The following is a 27086-nucleotide window of genomic DNA, read 5'->3' on the forward strand; positions in this document are numbered from 1 at the left end:
AGCCTCAGGAGGGTAACCATGAGAGGTGGCCCTGCTCACCGGGAGATCCCTGATTTATGTAGCTATGCCATCCAGAGGAGATGCCTGGTCTTGGAATACTTTTAATGTTCTCATTGCCACGTACTACTACAGCCAGGTATCGAACTCACCGTGTTACACAGGAGCAGACTCATCTCATGAAAAACAGTTAAACATTTATTTCTGTTAAATACCTGCACAGAATGAAAACTATTGCCTAGAGGAAAACAATTCCATTCACTCAACAAAGACTTCCTTTAAAGTACATAGCTTAATCACTAACAAGGAGATCCTGGCTTCTCTTGCACTGCTCCCCTGATACGCCGCCTCCACAGAGCTGATGGCCTCTTCCATCCAGCAGAACGTTTCCAAGGGACACTCCTGTCCTCCATTTTGCAGTTGTGACTCTCATTATTCTTGCTTATTTGAAAGAAACCCTTTTGCTCTGTCCAGTTTGTCCAGAACCTCACTATAAAGGCCAATCATCTGGAGAACATAAGCACCACGGTTGTCAATACGGACGGATAAAGTTCTATCATTTAACTATATAATACAAGAAAGCAACAGGGAACAGAAGCAAGGGCATAAGTGGGAGATTACCACCAGGTTCTAAACCTAAGACTAATGTGAAGATTTTGGCACAGGTTTAAATACAGTGATGTAAGAAAAAAAACCAGTTAAATCAGTGCAATCTGACAAAGGCAGGTTTATTTATACTGCCATAAAGCATAGTTTATAGCTGAGTCTTATGTCAGGGAATAAACCCACTCAGAACCACAGAATGGCTGAGGTTGGAAAGAAGTGATCTCAATTCTTACTGTCTTAACAGGTGTACTTAACATGGTATAAAAACTGTGACCAGCTCTTGACTGCCCAGCTCATGCATAAGACTGAATGATGTCTGCACACACCAGCTAGGCTGAGCTGTGCTGCAGTCTGGGTAGGGCACTAACCAAAAACCATAGAGAAGCTTACTTGTGACAGAGTAACTGTGTCATTGCTTTCTACAGAGCCAGTAGCCCTGAAACTTTACCACCTGTAGAAGTGGCTAAGCTACACCTGAAAAGATGAGCTTTAATGATTATATTCACATCAGCTTAAACCCTATTTATAAGACCTTAGATTATACTAGAAACCAGGTCTGAATGTGTTCATACAGCTGATCTAAGTAAAGTGGTACAGCACCTTGATGTTAGTGAAAGCAAGCAATGTACAAGGGTTCTCCTATGGCCACAAACAGACAGAAGTTGATTTCCAGACAGGCATTCACATGACCCTTGCAGTAAAGGAAACTTCATTAACCTTTCTATTGTCTATCAAAACTTTCCTGGCCTTGCTTTGAAAAAGCCTTTTAGCATTAAGCTCTCCCAGAATATTTAGGTACCATGAAATTCTGCAGTGGTTTCTTCAGACAGATCCATATCTAAAATTCAGGCCAGACCTTAAATCCCACATCCTCAAATCCATCTGCTTACGCTTACTTACATGGCCTTCATAGGTTTTCTTCAGAGATCCTAAGTGATTGAGGAAGCGCATTCCTAATCCACACCACTGCTCAGCTTCCCCACATTTCCCAACAGTATACTGAAATATTCCTGTATTCCATGCTCTTGTCATCAACCAAAGGATCTCCATCTCTGGGTAAGCATCCTGGGGTAATAAAGAAGAAGCAATAGCTCATCAGAAAATGGACTTTTCACTTCAACCCTGACAAGTCAAGAGTGCATTAGAGTTTGGTTTTAGTGGGAAAACAGTTACTTGGGTTTTTTTCTCCTAAACAAAGGGCAGTTCCTTCAGAGTCATCCTGTACTTCACAGTTCATCTGCACTACTGCCAAACACCTTGCTTCCAACATAGGTAAGTCATGTTGCAATTACCTATTGGTACATCAGAAAATATAGTTCTGTGGGACTGGAATGAAAGCTGCCTTTGTAACTGCAGAAGAGTAGCAATACCCTACAATACTTGAACATGGTGGGAAACTGATTCAGCTGGAGAAGGGAAGAACAAGAAATTACTGATTTGTCATGCAAATCCTTAAGGGGAGGCTGGAAGGACTTCTTTCCCCTTTGATAGACACTTCTCATCCTAAGTAAGAGGACCCAGAATGAATTTCTGAACTAGAGCATTCATTTCTGACGAGGAGTTGTAAATCATGAGTGGTGCACCAGCTTTCTAACAGATAACAGACTAATGTGATGCCCCAGTGTCCTCCTCTTATCACAGTACCAATTAGTCCCTGTTGCCATGAGCATGACTGCAAAAGGCCACCCAGTGCTGTAAAGTTTTGCTGTTGTATCAGTCCACGTTAACATTTCATTCGTAGCCCTCAACAAAAACATTACCAAAATTAGAGGTGAGGACTTCAGTGGGAGGCAGGCACGGATGTGGGGACACTGGTTTTCTGGCAAGTCAGGAACAACATATCTTGATGCCACTTTCGTAAAGAAGAGACGCTCAAACCTTAACCAAAGAACCAGCCATGCAATGGAATGAAGCTATGAAACATGGTATTGGTTTGCAAGTCCTGAACAGGATTACTCCTTAACTGACTTTTACCTATCAAGTTTTAAGTAGAAATGCCTAACTTCCTCAGTACAACTGGCTTCACTTACAGCATTTTGCTTCAGGCTTGAAAGAAGCAGCAGAAATGCTTAAAGAAAGAATGATTTTGCTCTCCATAAACCTGTCCTCACAGAAACAAAGCACATGGTACCACAGGAACCAACAGCTCAGGTCTAGGAATCCAGTTCTAGGTCACTTGGATAAAACAATAATGTAGTAAGTTCCCAAATACATTTAACAAGACAGAGCTGAGAACAAATGCAAGTCTGGAACCCAGATTTTAGCTGGCTTTAAACTGAGCTGGAAAAGTAATCTGCATTTAAAAAAACCAACCAACATATTCAGCGTGAGAATGCAGAAACAAGAGGAGGAATGATGGGATGTCTCAGCTGCAGATGTTTCTAAAATAGGCACTGAAAATTTGGCCTTGAATGTCTCTAAAAAAGCCCTTACAAAATCCAGGGAACTTCATAATTTAGTCATAAATATCCAAGAGGCATTTCTTTTGAGGTAATGTCAGTGTATCTTCTGCTGAAGAAATCTTGGCTGCTCAAGACATCACACCATGCACTGCTCACTCTCCTCATCATTCTCAGCCTGATGAGATTTGTTATTTTTCATGTGCTCAAGGATCATCCCCCAGCCTCTTTTCTCCTGTTCAACTCACTGTGCTGCTGATTATGCTCAGACCATCTTCAAAGTAGTCCCACACCTCCTGCAGTACACAGGCATCCAGGTCTGTTAATCCAGTTGGTAAAGAGAGATTTATCAAACTATGTAAGCATTTGCTGAGAATTGAAACAGAGCAGAAGAGGAAAGATTAAATACCATGTGCACCAACATGGTTTTTAGTATCAGCAGCACAGTGACTTATGTCTCTGTGATTGTTACACAGACAGGTCCACCCTGGTGCTTACTACGTTCCCATTATTCAAGCAGAAACACACATTTTCCTAGCATCAGATCTCATTCATACACACTATGCCAAAAGAGAGCCAAGAGAAGCAAGCACTTCATGAGTTTCACTGCTAGGCTATAAAGTAACACAAAAGGAAAGAGATAACATTTTCTAGAGTGCTACATGTAACAGCAAGGAAAAAGCTTTCTAACTTCCCCAACAAGAAGTAAGGCCTCGGCAGCCTCAGGAAATCAGTAATAAACACATGGCTTCAGAAATGGGGTTTTTCCTTCTCAACATGAAGGGAGAAGAGCAGTATTAACAGTTGCCTTTGCCCAGGGGTTACTGCAAGGAACTTGGAAAGGAGAAAAAGGTCCTTTCTGGGGTATAAATAAGAGAGAAGGCCCTGTGCCAGGTTGGTTTTCAGATTCCATAAGGTACAGCTGTTAGAGAGCCAGTTACCCAGCAAACTAATGGACTGTGGCATCTTATCACTAACTTACAACTCTTGGCCTTCTTCTCAGCACTTAATTTCTTTTGTTAATCATCTCTTCATTGTCTTTGCAATACCTAGTTCACTACTACCAGGGTACCATTTGAAATTAACACCTTCCTCACAAGAAACAGCCAGAGACCTCCTCTGGATACAATTTTCATTTTCCTTCCTCAATAGATTCATTTATGGGAAATAAAACGCTCTCAAAAAATATGCCCGGGAAGCACCTCCCAGTTTACACATCTGTTAGACAGTCATGACTGAGAGGTATATTGGTTGGCCAGCAAGAAGTGGAACCTTGCACATAACCTAAAACCCACTTTTTCCAAATGGCAGCCCTTATTCCCTGTCAGCATCTCCAGTCATGGGCTCATGGCAAAGCTGCACGGTAACACTCACCTGAATTTCTCAACATCAATGACAGTCTGCTTTCTGTGAAGGTTTAATGCACTCTTGAGAGCTTTCTTGCACAGTTCAGGATATCGAGCTGGAGATTCCATTGCTAATGCTTAAAACCAAAAGGAAATTCAGAAGAAAATTACTGGAGCCAGACTTCCATCTCATTGGTCACTAAAGCACAGCATGATGCCTGCTTGTGATAAACAGCTGCAAAGAGACGTGTTGAATACCTGGGCTGGTCACAAGCTAGTGACCAGTCTACTACTTTTTTACTGTGCAGATCGTCAGTGAGGACTGTAAGGCAGAAGCACAGTGCATTTCATAAGTACTCCCACTACTGTTGACTTCTGGTGCAGAAACCCAGAAATATTGCTGGGGGAGGGTGTCTGATGTAAAGAGGTTTCTTTGTGTCCTTGAATATAAAGACCTGATTCGAAAAAATAGGCAGGGGTGAGATAGAATCATAGAATAGTTAGGGTTGGAAAGGACCTTAAGATCATCAAGTTCCAACCCCCCTGCCATGGGCAGGGACACCTCACACTAAACCGTATCACCCAAGAATATGGGATGATGCCAGTATAGTGTTTTCAAGCCCAGGTGTGTACTCTCTCAAGACAAGAGAGAGAAGTAGGTGTTCATGCAGTCCTACAGAATCACCTCCAAAGATTTGCCATAGTACTTCTAAATTTTACTCATCTTCATTTGATCCTACTCTAGATTGTCAAGGAGGCATGACTAGGACTTTGTGATGAAAGCATGGTGCAGTATAGAAAAGTGCTATTTACATATTGACAACAGTAAGCTGAAACTGTGTATCTATCCAAAGTCCACATCTTAAACCAACTTAAGCCATCTAACAGCTAGCGTCATTGTCTGGCCTCTGCCAGTTTGAAGCTTGTAAAAGTTTATCTGAATAATCTTTTCCACTCAGATGTCTCAGGGTCCAGAAACATAAGGATGTCAGAAATTTCTGGTTCATCATCCATGTAATACAGTCTTCCAAAATGCAGATCTCCTGATCTTGCTGAGATCCTAAAGCAGCTTTGCTTCAGGACAACATACATACAGCTAGACTCATTTTCTGGATGCTGCACAATACCTGATAACCCTGGCCGCCCCAGGTGAACAGGAAAGAGCAACAAAAGTTGATTCATTACTTAGAGAACTATGAAAGCACAAATGCGGCCCTTACATGCAATAATTTCTAGTGTCTTGACCTCTATTTGTGGTTGCTCCCAAACTGACTCCATAAGGTTGTGGAGTCCTGGATCATTCAGTTTGGATCTTGCTTCAAATTCATAAAGCAGCAGCAATGTGTCTGTTGGGTCTTTAGCAAAATCTCCTACAGAAGAGACAGAATTACCTGAATGTAGTGATTCATTTTCTTAAAGGCACCTGGTGTACCAACAAGGTATAAATTTTGCTTCCAACAGGCAGGAAAACCATTAAGGTACTCAGATTTCCCAGCAGAGCAAGTGGAACTCTGAAGCAGGCTTAGATGGAAGCCTCAGGCGTCCAAAGCAAAACCCCACCACTATGCCTCCCCCTCAGTAAAAACATCTGGTTTGTCCATAAGTAGCTAAATTCATGCAACCACCCCAGGCAAGGTAACAGCCAGCAGGAAACCCTTTTATCACCTGCTTCAACACCCTTCAGCTGAGACAGCAATTCCGTATGTCCTGTACTTTTCACTGATACAGTGACTAAGTTGAAGAGCTGCATGTGCTGAACAGACACGCTGTCGCTTACCTGTGAGCTTCAGAATTTTCCAGATCTCCTTGCATGCCTGGAGGTGCTGAAGAGCCTGACTCAAAAGCTCCACCTGTTTCACAAAATTGGAAGAAGTTATTTTTGTCATAGTTTAAAAAGAGAAAGGAATGTACATGTCACAGCAGGAAGGATCTTTATACCCAGCTATGAAATAAATTAAGAACCACCCTAATTAGAACATCATCTACATTAGTTACTTTTCTTTTTTTCAAAGACCTCCACAACTCAGACAAAGCCTCTTCACACCGAGCATTCCACTGGTCCAGAAAGAACCACCTGGGTTCCTATGAAAGATCATTTCTTTTACTTCCCAAAGCATAAAACAGTGCTACTGAGAGTAACAAACCCCTAAATCCCACAACACAAATTGCTGTGCATTGCACCCCACAAAATAAGTTTCTACCACAATCATTGTACAGCAGACTTCCATGCTTCTGTCATAACCACTTACATCTTCCTTCATCTTACTACAGTAAGTGCAGCACCCCAGAAAAGGATGCATGCTTAAAAAACCAAACATAATCATGAGCCTTATCACAACCAGACTGGTAACTACTTTCCGCAATGGCATTACCCTAAAGATGCAGTAATTATCTGCCTGACTAGCCAATGTTCAGCAGCAGACTCCTTACAAAACATTTTAAGGTAGGCTTAAGTTCCTCTAAGAGAAGGCACTGCCATGACCTTTGGTTGATAGAAATCTGTTTAAACTCACAGAAATCTAGCATTTATCATTGTTTGGAAAGCACGAGGTGCATTAATACTAATGAGTTAGGTTCTCCTGCTTACATTCTTAATCTTTGGATGCTGGAGAGGGCCTCTTCATCAGGGACTGTAGCAATAGGACAAGGGGTGGTGGGTTTAAACTGAAACAGGGGAAGTTCAGGTTAGATATAAGGAAAAAGTTTTCCCCTGTGAGGGTTCTGAGGCACTGGCACAGGTTGCCCAAAGAAGTGGTAAATACCCCTCCCTGTCAGTGTTCAAGGCCAGGCTGGACATAGCCTTGGGTGACATGGTCTAAGGTGAAGGTGCCCCTGCCCATGGCAGGGGGGTTGGAACTGGATGATCTTAAGGTCCTTTCCAATCCAAACCGTTCTGTGATTCTCAATACCCTGTTCTGAGTAAAAAAAAAACCTAGGACTTCAAACTCAAAAGACAAAAAATGCTCCCTGGTACCTAGAGCAGCAGTTACCTGAACACTGCCGTACCTGTTCAGAAGGTGGTAGTGGTTGTCTCCCCATTTCCAGATCAACTGCAGCTGCCATTAACAGGCATGTCTTCTGGGCAATTAGAACAGCTTTGTCTGAAGGACAAAACTGGGACAACTGGCACCAAAAACAGGGAAAGATTATGAGAATTGAGCCCATAAAAAGCAATTTAATCATGGATAGATGATTGCTGAGTCTCCTCTATGACACTTTCAGTAACTAGTCATAACTATATAATCATACTGCAATTTTACTTTAGAATTACACAGGAAGATATTCCAACAGATCTGGGCAGGTGACTATTCCTCAGTCAGAGATACTATCAGCAAGAGTACATACCTTGAATGACAGTAGGAAAAAATCCCTCATCTTTCCAGGGCAGCCCTTGAGCTGTACAGCCAGGTTCCAAGCTAGCAAAGACATGAAAAATGAAGGCTAGAGTACAAATCTTCAGCATTACAGGTATGCCCATCTAATCCCCAGTTACAGGCAGTTCATTCTACAATTCAATGGGCAGTAAGGGGACTTTCATTGCTCTTAGCAGCAAGTTTTTTTAGACACTGAAGAAAACCATTATTCTTTCTGTTTGCCTGGTTTTAATTTACTTCTGTAACAGTCTTGGTAGTGAAAGGCTAAGAGAAAAATGGTGAACTCTTCAGAGTTGTATCATGGACAGGTACAATTCCTGTAGTGAAGGAAATAACGCATCAGCTCTCTCATCAGTCAAACAGAGCGTGCGTGAGTCTTTGTCTTGAGAACTAATGTAAAACATGAACCATACCAGATAGTTTCAGAAGACAGGAAATGCAGCAGAACTTTCAGACTAGCTAAGGCAGGTGACAAGTTTTACCAATTTACTACATCCTTAAGCACTTCTTTCTTCCTCAAGGCCTGGCTGAGTGGAGGTGGAGGGGATTCAGTTTAGGTTTTGGGAGTGCCAACCTACCAACTTTCCTAAACCAGTGAGCTTCGAGGACCTTCATGTCCCCTGTAAGCTTTTCATCTGTGAAAGACTCAGCAAGTCTCTTGTGAGCTGCAAAAAATGTGTTCAAGAGATCAGTAACACCTTCTGAGCAAAAGAAAAACATTTCCAAGCCTGGTAACTGCACTACAAAACAGAAGTTTCCAAAACTCCCATGTAGTTCCTGGGCAAGAGTTAATTCTTACATCTAACATGCTTGACCAGAGAGGATATAAATACATCAAATAGTTCCTCAAACAGCATTTTAGGTAAGACAGATAAGGCTGCCAACAAGTTCTGCCTTTTCAAAGTGTACTGACACTGAAGCATAATGCAGAGGAGGTTTACTTAATTACACAAAAAGTTGAGGGGTTTTAAACTGAATAACAGGTTTGAGGCCTTTCTGCAAGGAACCTGGAATTCATTCAATTCTAGCTTCCATACTCTCCTAGTTGCAGAAGGAATAGCAAGTGTATCAAAAGCTCTTACAATCTCATTGACTTTCTTGCCCAAAGATCAGAAAAGATCTTGGGAAAGTAAATCTTTCTTGTGATGGAGGAAAGGCCTCTGTAAAACTCCTGTACCTCGCAAACAGACAATTCTTTTTCAATAGGCAGCACAGCTTTAAAGAGGGAACCCATTTTGACCAGGCCTCTCCCACCATTCAGCAGGTTGCAGGTTTCTAGGCCTTCCAGGGCACCAAAAAAACCAAACCCAAACCATTACCTTCATTTAAAAACTGCTCCCTTTTGAACAGCAGGAACAGCAAAGGCACCACTGTCAATTAATGTCATAGAAAGTTACCCCATTAATTCAGTTTACAAAACCAAACTTCTTCCTTTTGTGGTGGCCCTGCTGCTAGAGATACTAACCTTGTCCCTGCCAGTGCACTCAAGAGTAACAGACTGTCACTTGAGGCCACCCAGGTTGTGGCTTGTGCCCAAATATCTGTTGTTTGCATGCATGGCCTTATGAAGGATTAAAGGGAAACTGCCTGAAAGAAACTGTCCCTTTGCCTGACAAAAGCTCCCAAGTACAGGCTTTTCCAAAGCTTTCCCAGCACCAGCTTGCAAGCTTTCCATAGCAAAACCCTCTAACACCGAGATCCAACTTCACAGCACTGTTGAATCTCCAGTCTGAATTTCCACTGATTTCACAGTTGGGAACCTGGACTGAAACAGGGAATGTAAACACTTGGTTGGTATGGACCTAATCATATAATAAAATGTTCACAGATGGAAAAACTACAGAAAAAGTAAGGAAACAAAAGCATACCCAAAGTCAAGTAAGTAAGCATCGAGTTGATATCTTCATCTCTAGGATGGAGGAAAAATTAAGTTTTAGAAATCGTTCCATTAAGTTTCTTACAACAGAACACATTATTTATGTTGAACACATCTCCATAACTATGGATATAACAATTGTTCCCCTAACAAACACCTTGGGCATTAGAAACTTTCACCATTTGAAGATGCAAGGGTACTGAAGGACCAAGCTGCAGCAGTGAAGGTTGTTGCAGAAATGCAGTAGGAGATTCTCTCAGTGGCTGGAGCTGCAGGTTAAACTTCAAACCCCACTCACACTGCACTGTTTCCTTAACAGTCAAAACGCTGCAGTACAGTTCTCCTAAGCTAACACACCATTTGCAAAGTGGCTGCTCCTCAGCAAGGGAAGCCCCACTCTGAAGTTCTCACTCAGAACTTCAGAAAGATACCATATCCCAGTGCCAAAGTGCCTTAGGCCACCTTCCCCACCAAACACTCCTGACATTCTTACACATTAATAAAAGTTGGGAAGTCATCTGGGTGGACTTTTTACCAGCACAAAAACTGATCTCTCACGTACTCCACAAGAAAATAAGCCCAGCAAGAAAATATTACCTCATCTGTACAACACATCCACCATCAGAAAGTGATTTTGCAAATGGACTCACCTTTTCTCTTCATTTTCTGCCATGACCTTTGACAACATAAGACGAACCAAACATCTAAACACGAGGAAAACAAGCAACGAAGAAACAAGACTTTTTTCCAACAGTGTGCTTTGTCCTAATTTTCCAGAAAGGATCCCACTCTTTTTCCATATGCTAGCAGCCCATGAAACTCACAGAAGAATTCAAAGTGTCAAACTGAGAATATTATACTGTTTTTCACCCTACTGCCTTAATTTATAAATCACTTTATTAACTCATGGAACAGTAAGTAAATAAATGTACTTTAACACAGGTTTTAAGCAAATATGGGAATAAATACATCTGTCACAGTATTTGTTGTTCTAAACATGATGGAGTATTTCGTAAAATACTGCTCCATCAGATGATACAAACTGGTATTTTCACCAAATATATCACTGGAATCTCATTAGAGTGCTGTTGCTCATCTGTTCACAAGGTAATCCTAAAATTCAGAGCAACTAATGCTATTTGCTTGAGAAGGACTTGGAACACTGGTAGATGTCAAAGTTCAGGCTTCAGATATATCTGCAGCAGCAAAAAGACTGATAACTAATCTCTCACCTACTGTTTACCACCTTCCTCAATATAATATAGTCTTTTTGAAAAGAAAGCAGAAAAAATATCTTTGCTTATAAATACATTCAATTCTCACTTTAAAGCTGCAAATAATTGTCGGCAGTCTTGTAAATGTTCAGCCAGATACTCCAAGGCTTTGATGGCCACAACTTGCTGCTCATTCTGAAAAGAAATTAAAACATGCTTTGGATAAACTGCATTACCTCAGTTACTACCAAAAAAACCCAAAACCCCAATTTCTACTTTGCATTACACAACACATTTGAGTACCTTGGAAGCATGAAATACTTCAAAATGCATGAAAGACATTGAAATACTAAAAGTAAGCCAGGTTAGAGCTGTCCTACTTACAGCAATAAAGCAAAGACAATGTTATCTACCTCTAAAGCAATCTGGGCAGCTAAACTCAGGAGGTTAGTGCCTGTATTTTCCTCCCCTTTCAGCTTGTCTTCATGTTGAGATGACTTTTCTGCTAGCTTCCCCATTTCAATAACTGCTTCCACAGCTGAAATATACATAGGAAACATTTAAATGTCTTTTTGTAGAAGCAACTGGAAGGTGCAAAGTTCCACTGCTTTAATGAGATGTTAGCAATGACTTCCGAAAGGCTGTAATGTTTTTAATATGAAAAACCAAGACAAGAAAACCTGACCACAGCAGCACTTCCCCACAATTATGTGTTTCTTCCTCGAGAGGTGCCAAAAGGCTTTTCAAGCTCCTAATCTAAGGAAACAAGGATGCCATACAAATTAAACTAGCTCACATCCTTCATTTTGTTCTGCTAAATAACTGTCACCAAAGACAGAAGACTTTCTCTACTACATTGTCTGGGCATGATTCCAAGCTCCCACATCTTGGCTTATAGCAAGTGTGCTGCTGCTTTTATGTTCACACTGTACTGTGGTTCCCACTCTATAGTATGAGAACAAATTAAGCTGTCATTAAAAAAATGTACAGAGAAGAATTAATTGGCACAGAATTCATCAGAAAATAAGCTCTGCACGTTACTCTGTGTTCTAAGCAAGTATAGACTGTAGTTCTTAATTTTCACTACTTCAGCTAAGGTTCTCATTAAAATATCAAATAGCAGGACTCATTATTAAGAAGAAAGTCTACAGATACGTCATGCTGGAATTCATTGCAGTAATTCATGTATTTTCTGGTAACTTCAGGCTCTACTTGTCCAGAGAAACTAAGAGCAGCAATAATGGTTAAGGTTCATTTAGCTCAGCATCCTTTTTTTTATGTTGTATATGCACACATAAGAATACTTGAGCCAGTAAGTCTACAACGATGCTCACCCTGGGATGCTGCTATAGCTTCTGTCTATGAAAAGGTTAGAAGCTTCCCAGACAGAGGCTCCATCCAGACAGTATCAGCAATGGCAATGGACTCTGCATATTATATATTGTGTGTACAAAGAATCCCACTGTCAGTTGAAATCTACAGCCTGACAGTTTCAGTGACTCTACAGACCCTTCTAGCTACCCTCTATGGTGTTTTTTTCAAGAAGAACAGTCCAAATCTGCTTGGTATTTTCTAATCTATTCAGTACTTCTGTTCCTTGTAGTGAACTCCTTATTTTCCAAGTTCTACCTTTATTAGTATCTTTCTCCATCACTGCAATTTTATAGACACTGAATTTAGTAAAGATGCTGTTTGGATCACATCTCTCTGCTTCTTTAACTGCCTCTTTAGCCTATTCACAGAAGAGATTAAAGGAAATCAGTATAATGGCACTTAGAAATCAGTGACATAATTTGCAACAGAACAGAGCTAAAAAGATAAACGAAGTGACTTTTCAGGAGGGCCTGTTGTGGCAGGACGAGGGCTGCTGGGTTTAAACTAAAAGAGGGAGATGCACGCTGGACATGAGGAAGAACCTTTGTACAGCGAGGGTGGTAAATCCTGGCACAGGGTGCCCAGAGAGGTGGTGGATGCCCCATCCCTGGAGACATTGCAGGCCAGGCTGGATGTGGTTCTGAGCAACCTGGTCTGGTTGAACATGTCCCTGCCCATGGCAGGGGCTGGACTGGATGAGCTTTGAAGGTCCCTTCCCACCCAAACCAGTCTGTGATAATGACATAGCTACAAAAATAAACCCAACACAAATAAATCAGTATCTATACATATGTTTGTACCTTGTCAACTTGTTTCAGGTGAAGATAGCAAGAAGCCATGTTCCTCTGCAGCTTAGCCAAGTTCTGATCTATCTGCCCAGGGGTGTAGAAGCTGACAGAATAATTGTACCAGTGAAGAGCTTCAGAATAGCTTTTTGCCTGGGGAATGATAGTCAAACAAACAAACACCCTTATTGGGGTGATCAAACTGTCCAAATTAGGATAATCAAATACATTGCAGTGCAAGCCTTCTCCTAGAAGAGTACTCTACAGGTAACATTCACTGTAGAACTGCCCCTTTACCTCTTCCTATTCTTCCCTTATTCTATGGCCATTCTCAAAGACAGGACACTGGAATGAATGGGTCATCCATCAGACCCAGAAAGGACATTCCTCGGACTAAATACAAAATAGAACTATTATTTCAAAAGCCCTCTCTGCTCACAATACAAGGCAACTGAAACTAGGAGAAAAAGACAAAAATGCTTATCCTGTTTAGATTGAGACCTTTGATGATACTCTGCTGAACATGGTACTCCCAACTATAGTTCTAATTGGTCCTCCCAATTATAGTTCTAATTCAGAGAGTTTAGTTTAAAAGAAGGAGAAAGGAAGCTGTGTCATCAGCAAAATTCCTTCATGACTACACAGAGGAGAGGTAATGAAACGCCACGTTTTGTCTTTATATTCAACAAGCATATGACAGAAATACAAGAGCAGAACATAAGCTCATCTCCCCCAAATACTGAAGGAATAAGAAGGTATCTGCTTTCAAATAACTGAGCTTATACACACTCACAGGAAGAATGTACATGAACTAAGATGCAATGTAAGCATCCAAAACTACTTTACAGAAGCTAAAATCAATGTACAAATGATACAGGCACACGCTCCTTACACAAGCAACCGACCACCAGAGAGTAAAGATTGTAAACCAGCTCAATGTAAAGAATATTTTCAGGTTTTTGCAGCATTCCCAGGGCAGAACCGGAATGCTGGGCTGCACAGGTTCCTTGGCTGATCAGTTCTGGTCATAACTGTTCCCAGGTACAAACCTAAAGATGAGGCTACCTGAAACTTGATGTTGTAATGGAAAACAGCACCCAGCTGGCTGAAAATAAAACCAGTGCCAACTGGAACAGGATTCCCAGTAACAGTTCACACTCCAACCAAAACCAGACACACCAAAGAGGTCAGAAAAAGCAGATCTTCATTTTCAGTCATATAAATAATGCTACTGTTTGGTCCCAAACCTCGTAATGTTTGGCAGCCATGTCCCACAAGATGATGTGCAGCCGGTTCAAGGCTTCAGGCAACAGCTGTTTCCCAGTATAATGACCTGAAAAGATACTGCAAATCATCACTTTACAAGAACTTTTAAGAAGCACACTGAGAAGCAACTGAGAACTCTCTGATAAATACTGTCCCACAGCCTACAATAACCTTGTAAGAGTCTTCCAAGGGGGCCTACAAGAAACCTGGAGAGAGGCTTTGGACAAGGGATGTAGGGACAGGCCAAGGGGAATGGCTTGAACCTGCCCGAGGGGAGACTGAGCTGAGCTCTTAGGCAGAAGCTCTTCCCTGTGAGGGTGCTGAGGCGCTGGCACAGGGTGCCCAGAGAAGCTGTGGCTGCCCCATCCCTGGCAGTGCTCAAGGCCAGGTTGGACACAGGGGCTTGGAGCAAGCTGCTCCAGTGGAAGGGGTCCCTGCCTGTGGCAGGGGTTGGAGCCGGAGGAGCTTTAAGGTCCCTTCAACACAAACCAGCCTGGGATTACATGATTCTATGATACAAGAAAGAAACACCAACCCAGCAATAGTTCAGCCAAGACCCAGTGTTGCTGCTGGGGGAAAAGCAAAGAAACAAATAAACCAAAACCAAACCACAAACAAGCAAACAAAAACCAAACCCACACCAAATACAGTGGATAACAGAAAACTGTTCTCATGCTTGAACAGTGCAAATGTAGCTCTTGCACTCCCTGGATGTTACATAAAATATGGTCTGATTTCCAGCAGATCTGACAGTCAAAAAATATTAGTGTTACAGGTGCAAGACACCTGAAAAAGAGACTGTTATTTAGGTGCTTAAAGAAGGATATGCAACATGGTTTAATACTGACAGAAATACATTGGGCTGAAGGGACAAAGTATTAACATTACACAGAACTCTGGTAAATATTTCTAATCCCACATGTATCAGCCACACACAATCTACACTAAGAAGGAGCAAGTGAATTTACAACTGAGCTTTACCATGACTGTCATTCATGATGGAAGTGGAGAACTGACATATAGAAGAAACAAGGGAAATAGGAAATAAGGGAAAACAGACACAAATAGGAAGAAAGACAAGAATAAACCAAAATAAAAGTGAAAATCAGAATTCGAGACTTCAGTCACCTAAATCCAGCTTTCAGTAAACAGCAGCAAAAGATGGATACAGACCTATAATAACTTCTTCAACCTTCTGCTTAGCAAGCAGCTCTCTCTTACTCTGCAGCAGGAACTCAATGTGGAGCAGGGTAATTCTTCCATGGTTAGGTGAAGATTCAAATCGTTCAGAAACAGACTTCAGAAAGTCAAAACCAACTGATTCCCTATTCACACAGATGCAGTTTTAAGAGGCTGCACAAGAAGAGCTGTTAATTTTCCATTTTAAAGAGTAACATATTCACGCCATACAGCGTGTTTCTCATTAACACTACTGGCAATCACACAGACAGAGTGAGTTAAGGTGTGAATTTACTGCAGTTCATCTATTTAGTTCTGACTTCATAGCAGCACATGCTTGTTTCACAGTATTCATGAGAGTTTAGTCCTCACAATGAAAGAGTAAGAATTTACTGCAATATGCAAGCATACCCATAAGCAATCACGATGGAGCATTCAACAGCGTGAAATGTCAACTTCAAGTTGTTTTGCAGGAGCTTGCTCACCCTTACACTGTTTGCCAATTATTCTAGGGTTCTTTCTTCTGTGAGGTTTTATTTTAAAAAAGCATCAATGTATAACAGATGTTATTTGCTTATAAAAGAACATCATGAAGCCCAAATATTGTGTTCACCCCACTTAGTGATGCTCTCATACCTTCCATGCTCCAGCAGCAGTTTGGCAGTATTCAGGCAAAAGTCTAAAGACATCTCATGGTGCAGAAATTCTGCAACAACTAGACAGAACAGAGCAGCAGAGATTACTTACCAACCTGGACACTTACCTGCTCAATTTATCATTTACCTCTTACAACTTCTTTGGAATAAAACCCCCAATGTAATAGTTCTAAAACCAAAGGAGGATTAAAAGGTGTCTATAATGCTTTGAGTTTCCTTTCACTGTACAGCTCCTGTAGTACTACAGACAAGTGACAGACCGAGAACCCAGGAATTCTGTCCCTGTGTCTCTTTGAACAGCAACAGCAGAGGCATTAGTAGCGCAAACTTTTGCCTCAAGCTGCTTTCCATCAAAATGACTCATCCTTACCCAGCAGGAACTACTTAAGAGTGAGGTCAGTGCTCACACTGCAATGGGAACTACTTAAGCCTAATGCCTTTAGCATCAGCTGTCAAATTGCTGATAAGCAGGTATCAGTTTTAGACCACTCAGATACAGCTCAAAAATTGCTAGACTGTGCTGGATGGTTAATAGCAAGATTTAGACGTTTGTAGCTTGGATGAGATCAGAGAAGGAACACACAGGACATGACTGTAAGAGCTGTTGTTAAAGGAAGCATTTCTAAGGCACCTGTGTACAAATGCACAACATAAGGTTTTAGTCAAATGCCTAAAACTTGGCAGGAGCCTTCACTCAAGGGACAGAGAAGCTGCAGTGCATAGGCCAACACCCTCCTGCCAGCCACACCAGGCAGCTCATTAGTGAACATGCTGCAAAACTGACTTGAGTCTTAGGGGTACTAACATAAGGTGAGCATGCTGTGATAGCACCATGGCTTCACAATTCCAATGGCACAACAGAAGCCAACTGTTGCAGTGGTAAGCTTTGAACAACTGTCCACTGGAAAGCTGGCTGAAATTTCCCAGGAGCAATGTGAAATGGAATTCACAGTCCTGTTGGTCTGGCAACATCCAAACCATTCCACTCTCTGCAAGAAACTCCTCATCTCATCCTACATTTATTTCTCATAGGATTTGTTACGCATCTGATGCTTTCCAACCATACAGAGCCTCTCTTCCTTAAGATTTCATTACTTCGGGAAATAAATTTCTCCTTTCTATATTAAAGTGCCCAAAAAACCTTTCTTCTCTCATGCCTATGGAAAAATCAGTTCTCTTCAAATGGCAAGTTTGAGGGATAAGGAGAAAAGAGCTTATTTGCCCTAGGTAAATTAAACTGGTAACATGGGTTTATAACAACACACTGCTGAGCACTTCATCTCTCTTGGCCAAAATCTGCATAATCACACACGCAGCGTAGCAGTGCTTCACAAGCCTTTCTTCCATGCTGTCCGTGTGAGAAACAATCCACCTTCACCCTTCCTGAGTAACCTGTGGCCTATGTCTAAAATAAGCCATGCCTTTACATTGCTGTATTTTCACTGTCTTCATTCTAAGAGGCTTCAGAGTCTTCCCTGTTTCCAGCAGATCAGTTTAAACCCCAACAATAATAAAACAATGCTTAATTCAAACTTATATTATCACCTGGATAAATCCTCTGTGAACACTGACTACTAGGTCTCACACTTCAAAACCAGAGCAATATTTAACTAATGAAGATTCCTCTAAAACACACCAGAAAGGGATATATTTTTCTGTCTTTCCTATTTACAGCTTGAGCTATTTCTTGGCCCTGGTACAGTATGACCTTCATATGAAGCCTATACAGAGCCAGGATACCTGAGTTGATATCTTCATCTGGTGCTCCACTTTTAAGAAGGATTTTCACTTTCAAGAAGAACCCTGCTGGATGCAAATCCTCCTGCACAACAATACACAACACATTACTTGGCCAGCTGGTTGTAGAATACAGATCCCATGAGAGTCCAGCACATTCCTAATCCACACAAGTATCACTAAACCACAGAAAGTCTGCTGTATCCTTTTTCTGGTTTAATAACGGAACCAATAGGCAGGCAACTGGTAATATTTTCTTCTTAAATGCAATGTGCATCTGTATTATTTATTGCTATACTGTTAAAAGACTACAAGGACAATGAAAGCAAGAGACACATGATTCCCAATTTGCTGTTGCCCATTTCCAATACTTTTAAATAGAAAGCTGAACAATATTGAATGATAGAAACATTTCCTGCTTGTCTATGTGTGAACTGCCTGGATTAGTCTGGAATTAATATAAGCAGAATTCAAAGTAGCTTATAATAATACAAAATTTAGGAAAGAACAATAATGGGTGCAAATGGCTATAATGAAGCCTGTATGCTACAGTTCTCCTTGAAACACTGCACATTTCAGACTCTAGAATAAACATTTTCTCCTAGTTTACCATACCCTCATACAATATCAAAGCACACATTAGCAAAAATGGTTATAAAAACACTTCCACCTCAAAAGGTTTTGCAAAAGTAAATACAGTAAAACCTGCAGAGGCCTCAGGTACTACAGTAGCATTATTTGAATGATTAAAATACATTGTCTTTTACCCTCATCTCATGAGCACATGCATCATCATCTCTGTGTAAGTTTTAACAGCAAGTAGAAAACTGAATTTGAGCTTTCATTTAAAACGGGATTTTGTTCTTCAAACTTGGTTTGCATGAAAGAGGTCGTGGAAATTGTAAAATGGCCAAAGACAAGCACAAAACTTTCAAATTTAAGTTACTCTAACCTGAGGAGTTAGAAGCATAAAATTAATTCAAGTCTTTATACGGGAAACAGAGTCTGTGCAAGAGCAAGAAACCTCACTGCAGAGACTGCTTAGATATAGATGAACTTTCTTCAGGGTAGCTGGTATGTTTACACAGCTCATTTGTCAGGTTCCAGAAGGAACACAGTCATGTTAGTAAGGTGCAACAGCTAACTGAGTTGTTTAAAATAAGACTGATGTAGTAGCATGGCTTTCAAACTGAACACTGTTTGGCACTTAAACATTTGTATCGATAAGACAGGGACTCAAAATGCAGAGCTCAAAACCGTTGCTTTGGGTTATAATATGCCAGAGAAATTTTAGCCATATCATCGTCAAAGGAGCTCACTATTAACATAAGGCACCAAGACAGCTCTACATCTACATGCAAAGAAGTATTTCTCTATTAAAAAGCTGGGAGTGCCAAAACATACTTATGAGTATGAAAACCAAACACAAAGCAAACAGACGTCCATCTGATGTCAAGGACAACACACCATTCATGTGGTCCATATTATTGTGTTGATAAATGCTTGAGTTTTAACTATTACACACGATAAATACAACAACACGTCACTACCTGATTTGCCAAGCTCACAGCTTTCAATGCCTTGTCAAGATACAGACTGCAATCCCACTCGAAATAGGCTGTAGCCAACAACCGCAGCACTTTAGCCTGGAAAGAAAAACAAACTGGAAGTTTAAATGCCATGTGAATAGAGAAAAAAATATAGCCATGCACAAACATACAGATGGATACAAGACTTAAAACATAAGATCATGAAAAATAAAAGTTCTTTGAGTCAAAAGAACGCCTGCCTGGTATCAGACATATCAGGTGATTGCTCAGTTCTGAAGTGCATCCAATCTTCAGCACAGCAACTCACACATGACATGAATCAACTAGAGTTCAGAGGAGAACAGAAGGGTAGCAGGGAAAATCAGAGGTCTGGAAAAACAGACTGAAATAAGAAATTGGAGGAATAAGAGGCACAAACTTCACTGAGATGAAAACAAATAAACAAACACCACCATCACAAAGACATGTGATAACTGCCTTCAAATAAGTGATTTATATAAAGAGGAAGAGATTAAAATCTTCTCCATATCCACTGTGGGTAGTAAAAGGAGTAGTAAGGCTTATGAATGTGGCAGAAAAACATCTATCAGAAATGACACCAATGTAACTGATAATGCCTTGAAAGAAGAAAGGGAAGAAGAGATGGCCATTCAGGCTCTACTTCAGCCTTACTCTCTACAGTTTAATTTCTGTGAAAAAGTAGATTCAAGTAGTATTCAAAAAGTAGTAGGGCACCCATCAGGGACTGAACTCTCAGACTGACACTCACAGCAACTGAACTTGCAACTCTGCCAGACTTCCTGGCAGATAGTACTAAAGAGGAGGCCAAAGGATCACTGGTCAGGTTTGGCACAGTAGAGGCCGATGATACAGTGCAGTCAGGGTAACAAAATCCTGCTACTGGTAAAAAGCAACTTCTCTCTTTCTTACCTGCATTTCTTTGCCAAGAGAATATTTTATGTCCATCTTCCCAATGTCATAGCTCTGGCTATCAATGATAAGCAAAAATTAGGATTAAACGAGAGAACAGAGAGAAATTCAGCCAGTCTTTTGACATGCACAACATTCTTGTCCTTTCCCACTTCTTAACCAGTTAGAAGTCACAGAAATCATGCAAACTGATCTCAGTACTTACTGGAGAACAGAAAATGTTGTGTTCTTTCTAAATCCTCACATTAAAAATTGTACTCGATCACCTTCTCCAGCCTCTGCACCACCTTCTGCAACATCTGGTCAAACGTTTCAGTAGGCTTTATCAGTTTTAACTATAGGGGTCTTGAAGAAGCAAGTGTTCTCAATCTCACCTGATTGATCATAATTTGGACTCATATGATAACTGGCACACAAGCTTGGGACCAGAACTTATACCTAAAATCAGTGCAGAATGTTACTAATGTTTTTAATCACAGTGACTGTTGGGTGTGTGCACAGTTGCCTAAATCAGGAGAAAGCCTGGATCTCCCATTAACTGGAGTTCCAATACCTAACACTGTCTTATGGACAAATTTGTGGGTGAATACTAGCAATCTGTATTCGAAGGAAAGGTTAACATTTGGGATAGTTAATCCTAACCCAGGTAATAAATGTTATACCTGTGCACAAAGATGTATTACATCAGAAACCAGGGTAAGAAATTTTGCTTGTTTAAATGCCACAGATGTAGGTCACCATTCAAATTGCAATCATACAATTAATATAGATGGTATCATAGTTCAGTGATGGCCCGTTCTTAAAGGGAAAGGATGGTATTGGTTATGTGGAAAAAATGCTTGTAAGATTCTACCCCCAACTGGAAGGGGGCATGCACCTTAGGTGCTGTAATACCCAATTTTACTATTATCAACAGGTACCCTTCTGGGACTTGGATTAGAAGTTTTGCTAAACAAACTAAGTGAGGGTTTAACCCTATTATTGAACAGCACAACTCATTTCATAGTTTTGTAAGAGGGCTAATTCCATCTTTGGCAGTAAGTGAATTAGAGAAGGCAATTGTAAATATCTCGGCAACCATAGAGGAAATGGGAAGCAAAAACATTATATAATCCAGGCAGAACAACAAGAGATAACCAGCCTGTCTACAAAACCGAATGGCTCTAGACATGTTACTGGCATCACAAGGAAGGGTTTGTTCCATCATGAATGAAAGCTGTTGCTCCTATATAGCCAAAATGGCAGAACTGAAACAGATCTGGAGGAAATTTGGAAACAAACTAAGATATTTCATGAAATGGCCATGGATGACACCTCCTGGGGTTTTGAAGAAACATGGAGAAAGTTCACTTCATGGTTACCCAATCTCTCCTGGTTGAGGCAACTGGTTGCAGGAATATTGGTGTTAATTATTTTAATATTGATTACTTGTGGTATGATACAGTGTTCCCTCTGGTGTTGTAAAGGGGCTATGATAAATTATGAAGATTGGAAAAGGAATGAAATTAAGCACCAGGTAGAAACGGGAAATTATTTCAAAAAGACTCTTGATGGTAATGGTAATATATAAAATGTTGCAAAAGAATTTGCAAAAGGATAGAAAAAGGGGGGAATTTGAGACAAAGGGGCACAAAATCACAAAATGGAATATATAAACCTTTAGAATCAGTTTTAAGTAATGTTAAGTTTGATGGCTTTGTAACAGTAGCAATGGAAAATTACTGAGGTGCAGGATAAACAAGAAAAAAAAATAGAGTACAGCTAGAGAATATACTGAGAATTCTCACAAGATAAATCATTATAGTTAGCCTAGTTTTAAGAAAAACAGTCTAGAAGAACAGGACACAGGGATAAGGGGTATCTGGGAACTGCAGGTGTCCAGGATGGGCCACAGTGAAACTAACTGATAAGTAGGAGGATAGGAGGATTATTATGTCTCTGGTGCTAAGGAACCAATTAAACTGGTATGAGCATCTACTGCGCGTGCTCCAAAGGCTGCCAGAAGCGATGAAGATTGTTGGAAGAAGTAAAGGCCCCTCAGAGACCACCACCACAATTCTGTACGCATGCGGGGAACTCTCTGGAAAATGATGGAATCCATACGTAGCCTCATGAATATGTATGTATGCCCAGGGACTATATAAGGATGGCTTGTGTAGCAATATGGGGACACACGTTAGGAGGAGTTACCCCCGTGCCTCCCGGCGCCGCAATAAAGAATACCTGCTTGTCAGCTTGAAAACCTTGTTGGCAAGTTTGTTCCTGGAGTTTTCTCCGAATCACACATAATACAGTCGTACACAAAATTATACATGAGATGATGATCTTTTGAGGTCCCTTCCAATCTCTAACATACTGTGATACTGTGATACTGTGCTCTCAAGATCACAGCAAATCAATAGCAGAGACAGAAACAGAACCTGGAGTCATGATTCCCCACTCTGCCTGGAAGTTAAATGACAGCACAAAGGACCACCTGGGGGAAAACACGTTGGTAATTCCTCAAAAGCAGATTCGATGGAAAATGCTGCGAATGAAGAACTGATAGAAAGAAAAAGCAATAACTGGGATTTGTTTCCTAACGCAATATACGCTCAGTACAGGAAAGTCGGAGCCCACTAGATGGAGCCACAGCTCTTTCTCCAGATAATTACTTGCAACCTGGAAAGGTTATTTCCTCCTCAAATTCTGCCATCAGCACCACAAGAACAAAACAGAATCTCCACAGCATCAGCTTTCTAAGCATTTCTACAAACGCTCTTTGACAACATACATGACCATAGCTATTCTGAATGTGCTCTGTTGCCATTCAGTTTTTCTGACAATTTGAAAGAAAAAGAACAGGAAGAAATAAGAACAAATTTTCTGAGCTGAGGCTGTGGCCGTAACATGAGGATACTCCTCCCCATACCCTACTTTTTTCATTCCTTAGTAGTACCTCATTACTTACTTGGATCCTACCCAAACCCCCTCTAACTACTCCTTTTCACCTTGATGTTTCATCAGTCAAGGACTTACTCTCAATGAAGCACCTTCTTTATGAGAAATTCAAATGTTATTTAAAGCAAAACCATTTTTAACCATTCCAAATAATTTGTCCTCTCTTTTCCAAAGTTTTCAAATCCCTTTACTACCATTTATGAATAGCACAAGAACTGGGAACAGCCTCTTCACTTTGAAAGAAGTGTTAGGGAGAGAATTGATGAGAACCATGGAAAGACAACTTTCGTTCTAATGACATGAAAATCCATGTGGACAGCAGATACAAACGTTAGGCACCAGAATAAGACAGTCACTAAGTACCTGCTCAGCTCATTTGTCAGGTAAAAACTTGTATTCTCACATTTTTAAACCTCTACTTCTCCCTTGCCCCTTCCCTTCCCCTGACTTTTGTACGACTCAAAAGCAGGATTTTGTTTGCCTCTGCACATTACCTGAGCCAGAAGGAGCTCTGTTCATACCTCTTCAGTTCATAGGTTTCCACTCCAAAATTGTAACAGAGGATTGACAAGTAACAGGTCTGTAATGAAAGACTCCTCTTTCTATAATGTTCTCATAGGATCATGAGAGCTCTTTAAAATGCACTTTACTTCAAAGATATATCCAGTTACCACTTCTGACCTTATACAAGGGGATACTGAACATGACTAAAACAGAATCATAACTGTGTGGGAAAGTGAAGCATCAGTAACCAGTCCAGAACACGCAAACCAGCAGGATTCTTGAAGCACAAAAGATAGAACAGTTCCTCAAGAAACCATGCTGAAGGCACTAGAGCTGTAAACCAAACAACAGATGTTAAAACTTGAGAGGGGGAAACTGGAATATTGCTACTTCATTTTTTTAAACAACAAAAGCAGCTTTCTAGAGTTCAGTGTTGTACTTCTCCCATGGAAGGCTCCTTCCCAGCAGGTCTCTTTGGGGTTAAACTCATTGACATTACAGGTCTTAGGAGAAAACTGGTTTTGAATGCTTGTCTATTCAGAGCACTGTACTTAAATCAGTCAGCCCTGACAATGTCTGTTCATAACAACTTGTCTTTCCTCCAAAACGATCTGCAGCTGTCATATGTTGTCCAAAGAGACAGAAAATACATTTTATAATGCTAACAGGCTGCCATTGTTTACATCCATTTTGCCTCCACAGTAACTTGCTTTTCTGAGTATAAATGATGCTTCTTGCAAGTGACTCCAGATTTCAAATCCTCAGGCAAAAATGAGAGAGGTAGCACAGCATCTTGCTTCAAATTCGTTCTCTCCTTTCAATCCAGAGACAAAAGCACAGGTGCAGATGCATGAACCAAACCCCCATCGCTCTCAGATGTGAAACCCTTATCTTCATTAGTTCATTTGTGAACATCCTCTTTCCAGAGCAGAAAGGTCTCTGTACTGAGAGGGTTCCATGCAATAATGCTGTAGGCGTACTGTGGCATATCCCAGACACTTACCTGCATGCTTGGAAAAGAAGTATTTCAAATGATAATTAAAATCCTATTTCAGTGAATGACTGTGTTCCAGGTGTCAAGCCTAACACTAAATATCCCCAGAAACCTGGCACCTCTCTGAACAAGTGTTTGGAACAATTCCAGCATTTCACCTACAGGGCAAGAGGTCAGTTACATTTCATACATCACTGATGACCCACAAGCTGCAAATCCTCTCCAGCTGCTCGGTGGTACCATAACACAACCACCTCCTTGTGACACTCTGCAAGGGCTCTCTGGTACAACAGGAGCCTAGAAGGGCCAAGGACTGAGGGCTACCTAGTGCTCAAAAAGGTTCAGAGTCACTCGGTCATCACCAGCTCTTTCCTTCCTCCTCACTGTTTAAATACCACTCCTTAAGCCAGAAGTGAATTGTATCACTCATGATCAGAAACCCTCTCCTTGTCTGCATCAGTGCTCCTGGTTTGTGAGGAGCATTCATCATGAGAAGTTTAATATTATTTAATATTATTTAATGGAGGAGTTGAAGCAGAAAGCATTCATTTAAACTGAAATGATACAAAGATGCAGTGAGCTCTGCTTTGCTCTTATGAGTCAAACCAAAGCTGGACCCCTGCATCTGCCTCAATGCACTGAACAGTACCTGCAGATCACACAAAAAGAAAACCCAGCCCAATTTAAAAGTGGTTGGAGTTGAATCCATTAAAACCCAATTAAACTCCAACCAGATTTCCTGTATTTCCCTTTCAGAATCCAGGTCTACTCTTTATATTTTATTACCTGTACCACAGAGACAGGAACAAAATGCTTCCTAAATACTGGGAAAATATTTAAGCAAGCAAATGAAAATGCGTGTGGGGAAGTTTATTCTGATATAAACATATTACTCTTTTATCTTTGCCAACAAAGAACTCTCTGTATATGCCCGAGTTTATTTCTCTGGGCATTGTTCTGTGACATAGGAACTACAAAACCCCTCAGTTTAGTGGAGTGGGAAGCCTCCATTCATAGCTCTACAGCTTCATGAAGATGAAGATTAGTACTGAGAGCAGTGACAGACTTGCATATCAAAAACTTAGTGACTCAGCTCTTTGCTTATCCCATCTGTCTCCAAACAAAAGTTCACGTGGGTACAAGTAAGGCAGATGAATATAAGATCAAGCTGTAAAATGCAGCTGGTTCTGTACAAGAGTAGGTGATCCATTCAATCTAGGCATCATTTTACCCTGCCTGCTGATTTGTCTTCTCTCGTTCTTTAGGAAGAGTTTATCATTCTAGTTTGAATTATAAACTGTGAGGAGCAACAGCAACCAAAAAAAAATAACTTTGAAGAAAAAAAAATGCTGGTTTCATGCAAAAGTTTCAGTAAGAAAGTTCAAATAAGCAACCAATCACAGAAGAGAGAACATAGTTCAGGGTACTTTCCAGAATGTTATATGGCATATGTCATTCTTGAACATACAGAGAGGAAAGCAGACTTGCCAAGTTTGGACTGATAAAGAAGAGATTATTTCACTTACCTCTTTTGGCAATTTCATCAACATATCTTTGCAGCGCTGCACACACATCACTGCTTTCTGAAAATCCCCTTGAGCAACTCCCTAAGAAAGCAGTAGAGCATGCTAAAAAACTGTACTGAGCAACATGGCTTCAAATTCCACTAAAATAATGATTCTCTAAAAGAGGACTTGGGTTTTTCACATTCAGTAAGGCCAGGTTTGGGATTAGATATCTGTCCTTACAGTAATTCTGTGTATTTCTATATATTGAGGGATGATAAAAACATCCAGAAAAACACAGCAGCCCCTAGGTAGTGTGGAAAGGCCAGATGCATGGAAGAATTAGAACCATACAATCATAGAATCCCAGACTGGTTTGGGTTGGAAGAGACCTTAAAGCTCCTCCAGCTCCAGCCTCTGCCATGGGCAGGGACCCCTTCCACTGGAGCAGCTTGCTCCAAGCCCCTGTGTCCAACCTGGCCTTGAGCACTGCCAGGGATGGGGCAGCCACAGCTTCTCTGGGCACCCTGTGCCAGCGCCTCAGCACCCTCACAGGGAAGAGTTTTTCCTTAGTACCTAATCTTCATCTCCCCTGTTCTTTCCAACGTTCAGGTGTTACACAACAGTTCACCAAATTTTAAACCCCCTCTCCAATAATTTAAGGGTCCCTTTTGCCTCCATGATCAAATTAAAAATTCTGGCCACTGCTCTGGCTGCTTAGTGAAGCTTTTGAGAATTTGGAGACAGTCCTCCTGGATACTGAGGTCAGTGCCATGACCAGCAAATGCAGGTAACTACGTTTTCTATTTGCACTCTCATGTCTGCAATACTCTGTAGCATTGATAAAATACCCA

General features: G+C 40.9%; 1 protein-coding gene across 10 annotated transcripts in view; it reads right to left on the reverse strand.

Annotated features, from left to right (window-relative positions):
• Nucleotides 1-218: 218 nt before the first annotated feature.
• The window catches only part of TEX11 (testis expressed 11), a 31207-nt gene continuing 4339 nt past the window's right edge, over nt 219-27086 (reverse strand). For 4 of the 10 annotated variants that reach the window (XM_061353255.1, XM_061353254.1, XM_061353256.1 and 1 more), the window contains 23 exons: nt 26254-26334; nt 23724-23809; nt 20290-20347; nt 19360-19455; nt 17813-17894; nt 16053-16131; nt 15411-15562; nt 14219-14304; nt 12987-13124; nt 12442-12544; nt 11226-11350; nt 10922-11007; nt 10249-10302; nt 9591-9631; nt 8301-8387; nt 7694-7764; nt 7355-7471; nt 6126-6198; nt 5569-5718; nt 4377-4485; nt 3251-3371; nt 1504-1668; nt 219-504 (listed from right to left, as the gene is read on the reverse strand). In XM_061353255.1, the coding sequence (XP_061209239.1) occupies nt 430-504; nt 1504-1668; nt 3251-3371; nt 4377-4485; nt 5569-5718; nt 6126-6198; nt 7355-7471; nt 7694-7764; nt 8301-8387; nt 9591-9631; nt 10249-10302; nt 10922-11007; nt 11226-11350; nt 12442-12544; nt 12987-13124; nt 14219-14304; nt 15411-15562; nt 16053-16131; nt 17813-17894; nt 19360-19455; nt 20290-20347; nt 23724-23809; nt 26254-26334 (2235 nt within the window). In that variant the 3' untranslated portion in view covers nt 219-429. Of the gene's footprint in view, nt 505-1503; nt 1669-3250; nt 3372-4376; nt 4486-5568; nt 5719-6125; nt 6199-7354; nt 7472-7693; nt 7765-8300; nt 8388-9590; nt 9632-10248; nt 10303-10921; nt 11008-11225; nt 11351-12441; nt 12545-12986; nt 13125-14218; nt 14305-15410; nt 15563-16052; nt 16132-17812; nt 17895-19359; nt 19456-20289; nt 20348-22709; nt 22831-23723; nt 23810-26253; nt 26335-27086 lie in introns of those variants that run through there. The other 6 variants (XM_061353257.1, XM_061353260.1, XM_061353264.1 and 3 more) reach the window with 5 other exon arrangements.

The sequence above is a fragment of the Neopsephotus bourkii genome, unplaced genomic scaffold (genome assembly GCF_033783945.1).
Source record: "Neopsephotus bourkii isolate Nb327-2 ecotype Australia unplaced genomic scaffold, CSIRO-AGI_Nbou_v1 NB_668, whole genome shotgun sequence".
In the NCBI taxonomy this organism is placed as follows: Eukaryota; Metazoa; Chordata; class Aves; order Psittaciformes; family Psittacidae; genus Neopsephotus; species Neopsephotus bourkii.